The sequence below is a fragment of the Wasmannia auropunctata genome, unplaced genomic scaffold (genome assembly GCF_000956235.1).
Source record: "Wasmannia auropunctata unplaced genomic scaffold, wasmannia.A_1.0 LD336090.1, whole genome shotgun sequence".
NCBI classification, from domain to species: domain Eukaryota; kingdom Metazoa; phylum Arthropoda; class Insecta; order Hymenoptera; family Formicidae; genus Wasmannia; species Wasmannia auropunctata.
Window position 1 is genome coordinate 3,767,175 of NW_012026800.1, and position 4,716 is coordinate 3,771,890.

General features: G+C 43.4%; 1 protein-coding gene across 1 annotated transcript in view; it reads left to right on the top strand.

The window, feature by feature from the left end:
- LOC105447957 (dipeptidase 1) overlaps nucleotides 1-2,966 on the top strand; it is a 76,305-nt gene extending 73,339 nt beyond the window's left edge. Inside the window, exon 10 of the mRNA XM_011686294.1 lies at nucleotides 2,768-2,966. Coding sequence (XP_011684596.1) covers nucleotides 2,768-2,884 — 117 coding nt within the window. The 3' untranslated portion in view covers nucleotides 2,885-2,966. The remainder of the gene's footprint in view (nucleotides 1-2,767) is intronic.
- Nucleotides 2,967-4,716: the final 1,750 nt, after the last annotated feature.

Genomic DNA, 4,716 nt, shown 5'->3' on the forward strand with positions numbered 1-4,716 from the left:
TATCTACAATAGCGTGTCTCTTATTAGAGAAAGGGTTTCCTCTCGATTTCTGACCTCGAGATGGCATTAAGCTGAATTCCACGTTCGCCCGAATACATTCCACGGCCCATCCCGAAAAGCGAAACTCGCTTTTGGTCGGTACGTGAGACAGACGGAAGCAATTTCGAGTTTACGCCTCGACAAGCCCCTAGTGCGTATTGCGTAAGACGCACATCTCATTTTGCAGCAGTCAAATGTTTCCTCGCGAGAATGTGCATTTCTCTCTCTCTCTCTCTCTCTCTCTCTCTCTCTCTCTCTCTCCAATTGAGAAAAATGGACATTAACAAGACAGTAACAACCTGCGCATTTATGAGGAAAACTTTCTAACATCTATTAACTTTTAATCTCTCAGTCACTAGTTTCTTCGAGCGCGCTTGAACACAAAAAAAGAAGAAATTTCAGTTTTAAAGCGGAATATATGAAGAGATTGGCGAAGAGACGGCTATTACACCTGTGAGACGTCCGTATTGCTGGCGTTTATACCCGCAAGTACCGTAACGTTACGCGCCCGAGGCATGAAAGCGACAATAAAGGCGGATTTGATTAGACTGTCGACGTTCTCCTATATCGCCCTCTCATTTCCTTTTCTGCGTTGTCTCGTAGCCGGAGATGCACCGTCGCTGCCATCGCTCTCTGTATTCGTTTAATTGGAAATTCAGCGGGGCGGCAAAATGAAGCTTTACGTATAATACAGGGCTTACGTCATGGAGTGTTGAACGAAAAATGACGTGCATAAACGTCTAACGTTACGTCTGACATGTCCATTTTTTCAATTCTAAATCATTTCTCAATTGTATGTTATATTAAAATGTATAAAAACACAAAAACGAAAAAAAATTGAAAATAATGAGCCAAACACAATTATGATTTCCTTAAATGTCGTCTATAAAAGAAGCTTTTTTTTTAAACACTATAACATTTTTTATTTTTATCGATAAGAGAAACAATTCAAAGCTCCGCGATGATTTTTTTGTCTACAGATTATTTTAGGGAAATTTTTTTTACTTTTTCGACAGTAAATCGAAAACTGTGTGCTCTTCTGTCCCCTTCGCGGAATATTAGTTTCTCGTGGCGCAGGTAACCAGTGACCGAAAAATTGCAGTTGCAGTTTACACGGCGTAAATATTTGCGATTATAGGGCGCCGTCTTCCTAGTGAAGCTCGTTTAATTGAAAAACTGCAGGGGTGGATTTCGGGGCGAGAGTGAAATTTACGCCACGCGCCCATCCTAATATGTATTACGCTGGGATCGACCCCGGGAGAACGGAGAACGTCGTTTTCTTTTACTTTATGAAAGCAAAATAAATTTTACAAAGACGAGCGTGGAAAAAAAACGTGGCCGGGCATTTCCAAGTCAATAAAAGCTTTTTACATCCCAACGCTGTATCGATAAATTATTTCCGCACGAATCAGGAAGAGAAGAGACTCGCTTCTTCTCCGCGTTATAAAAAAAAAAGAAATTTCTCACAGCGCCATGGGAGAAGCGCGCAGGAAGGATCTCAAATCTAATGACATTTTTTCATATCCCTCTTGGTATATGAAACATTCATTTCTTTCATTTCTCTTCGGATATTGCAGATGCAGCGTACCTTCAATCTTTGTATCTGTTTAATTAATGAAGATACATCTACTCACAAACCTCTATTAATTCTCCATCAGAATATATAACGGAATTCCCTGTACGTAATTAAGAGACGAGAGTAAAAAATGTAATAATATCAAATAACGAAAAATCAAAGCATGAAATTTTTCAACCCTCTTATCGTCGATCTCAATTTGCTGTTGGCGCACATAAATTACTATCGATACAGCAGAACCAAATGCGTTAATCTCTTCTCGGGATAGCGACTTTCGATCCACGCCCTGTACATCGGCGGCGATTTTTCGTCATCACGCGCGGAATAGGGCGGGCATGTCGCGAGCATCGCCTGCATCGCTGACGCGTTCGTCAGCCGTCGAAAGCTTCGTTTTCGGGTAAAGCTCGTGCAGGGTGAGGTTAATGGGCTTCACCCGAAAATTGATGGCCGCCGTGCATGCTCGTGTGAAATACGCGCATCGCGCCGATCTTTTTCCCTCGCGCGGGCGCGCGCGCGCTCGTCTTTGCCTTTCACGGGCGCGGGAGGGGCGCGCGGCCTTTTTATTTCACTCCTCTTACAATCGCCAGGCGCCGATTTTTCCTGAGAACATTCGCGGGATGCCCGCGGTCTTCCATCTTCACCGCGGCCGCCCCTCTCCGCCTCCGCGAGCTTTCAGCAGCGACGTCAACATTCATCGGGTTTTTTCACGAGCCACCGGAATGCACCGGAAGAAAAATGGGGGGAGGGCCCATCTTCAAGCGGATGAGGAGCATTACAAGCATACGCTTTGTAAACCTATCGATCTGCTCTCGCTGATACGGGCAATTTAATCTTCTTACGTGCGTCTAAGCGTTTCGAAAGCCTTACGTTTTCGAATTTGGGTATACATGCATGGTAATACTAGGGCGGCTCGCTTCGTCCACTTGCGACGATTCATGGACGTATAGGCATGCGGATTACAATGAGTGATCGACGACTGTATGACTGTGATTGGTAGTACTGTTCCATGTGCGCCAGACGCGCTTCGATGCAGGTCGGCGACTATGGTAAACGCGTATCAAAGGGCTAAACGTATAAATCACCGTAAGCCACGCTTTAGCAGTCAATAAATCACATTTACTACATCGCCGAATTTCTCTGTTGTGTGTGCAGATTCGCGACAACCTGGCCGCGGAGGGTATGGAGCCGCTGGAGGAGGAGATCCCGCAGGAGGATATAATCGGTCGCGATTACTGCCGTTACACCATAAAGCGCCTGATGGCGCCTTAAGCTGCCGGAATCCTCTCGGCGAAGCGCCGAGCGAAACGTAACTCGCAAACGAGTCGAGTGATCGAAACGGAAACAGAGAGATAAGAGACGGAAAGAGGGAGAGAAGGGGAGAGACGGAGAGAGAGAGAGAAAGAGAAATAGAAGACAGAGAGAAGCGAGAGAGCGGAAGGCAAAAGTTCACTGCCCCAGCGGGAGTAAAATTCACCCTTTACAACTTTACCCCAAGTTCGCGACCCGTTGCGTCTCCTAGAGACGACACGGTATCCGCTGCACATACAAATATGCACACGTTCTCTCTCTCTCTCTCTCTCTCTCCCCTCTCTCTCTCTGTCTTTTTCGATCCTCCTCGACGTTACACACGATTCTCATCTTTGTACGTAAGTAGGTAGATAAACTCGATTTCCGCCAGGGATCCCGGAGCCATGAGATATATGCAAATGCTCGCGAAGGATATATCGGGACGGTCAGTGGAAACGTCAGTACGTCAGTACCGCGACTAAGGGCACGACGCGACGCCGCGAATAAAAATTGCGGTTAGATTAACAAGGGGACGCGTCGCTTAAGTTATTCCTAGAGATAAAAGTATAAGAGATCTAACTCGCAAGTTTTACTTCCGTATACGTCTTTTAGCTTCTATCGCTCGATCTTTACGCGCATGTAAAATTCTCTGCGTTTTAATCATCCGCGTATCTGTTGTGTGTAATATGTATGTATAATCTCTGTTATGTACATACATGACTCTCTCTTGTTACATATTATTGCTATCGTCGGAGCAATATTTACCGCAATTAATTCTCGCTAATAAATATTTTAACAGCGTTCGCTCGATGTCTCTCGAAGAAAATTTCTAATAGGACTTTTGAGTAATTATTCTTAATTGCTTCTACCTATATAGAGATTAGGGTCCCTATTTGGAAAATTTAATTGTGATTCAATCGACTTGCCTATTTATTAAAAAATTGAATTCTAATTCAATCTTGCTTGCCGCGAAATTTGAAAAGATCCTCATATTTATTAACTGTGTCCAGTCTAATCGATAATGAGCAATAATAATGGTACGCCGTGTATTAATGAAGCGATGGCCCATTAATTTGAAACTACCACGAGTAGTGCTATTGTAGTGCTATTGATTACTCGAACGAGCTATTGGCGAGCCATTGTACAATTTAATTACTTACCCTAGAAGCAAAATCAAATGTATGATGAAATACATGCAGAAATTACGCTAAATGCGCTCGATAACACCAAATGCACGTGCGAGCTTTATATAATAACTCAAATTAGTGCTGTCTGCATCATAACTCTCATTCACAAATTTATCTAATTTATCATGCATTTACTTCGAGGAACAACGCTCCGCGCACAATCGGAAATTTTTTAAACTTTGAATAAATTTTAACAAATAAGGGAGTATAGGATTTTGTAAAACGCGATCGGAAACCACTATAGGTATCCAATTACTGTGTTGCGGTACTGATACGTACACTCGTCATGCGATAGTCAAATGAGAAAGCGTATCTCGCGTGCTTCGTTGGTAAAAGGGCCGGCCAATTGACTGTTAGTCAAGCTGTTAATGCGGCTGAGAAATGAGCTCGAAGCGAGGAGGGGGCGAAATATATCCGAAACTACAGCACGACAACGAGGCGGAAACATGCACCTTATCACTGCGATACGAAGACCAACGCGTTTGTATAAACGTTTAACAATTTAGCCACGGGCATACTCGATGTTAAAAAAAATAAAAAATAAAAAATTTGTACTCAGCGATTTCCTCGTCGAAGCCGGAACCAAAAAAAACTGTCCTAGTCAATAATTATGCTATGTATACATCA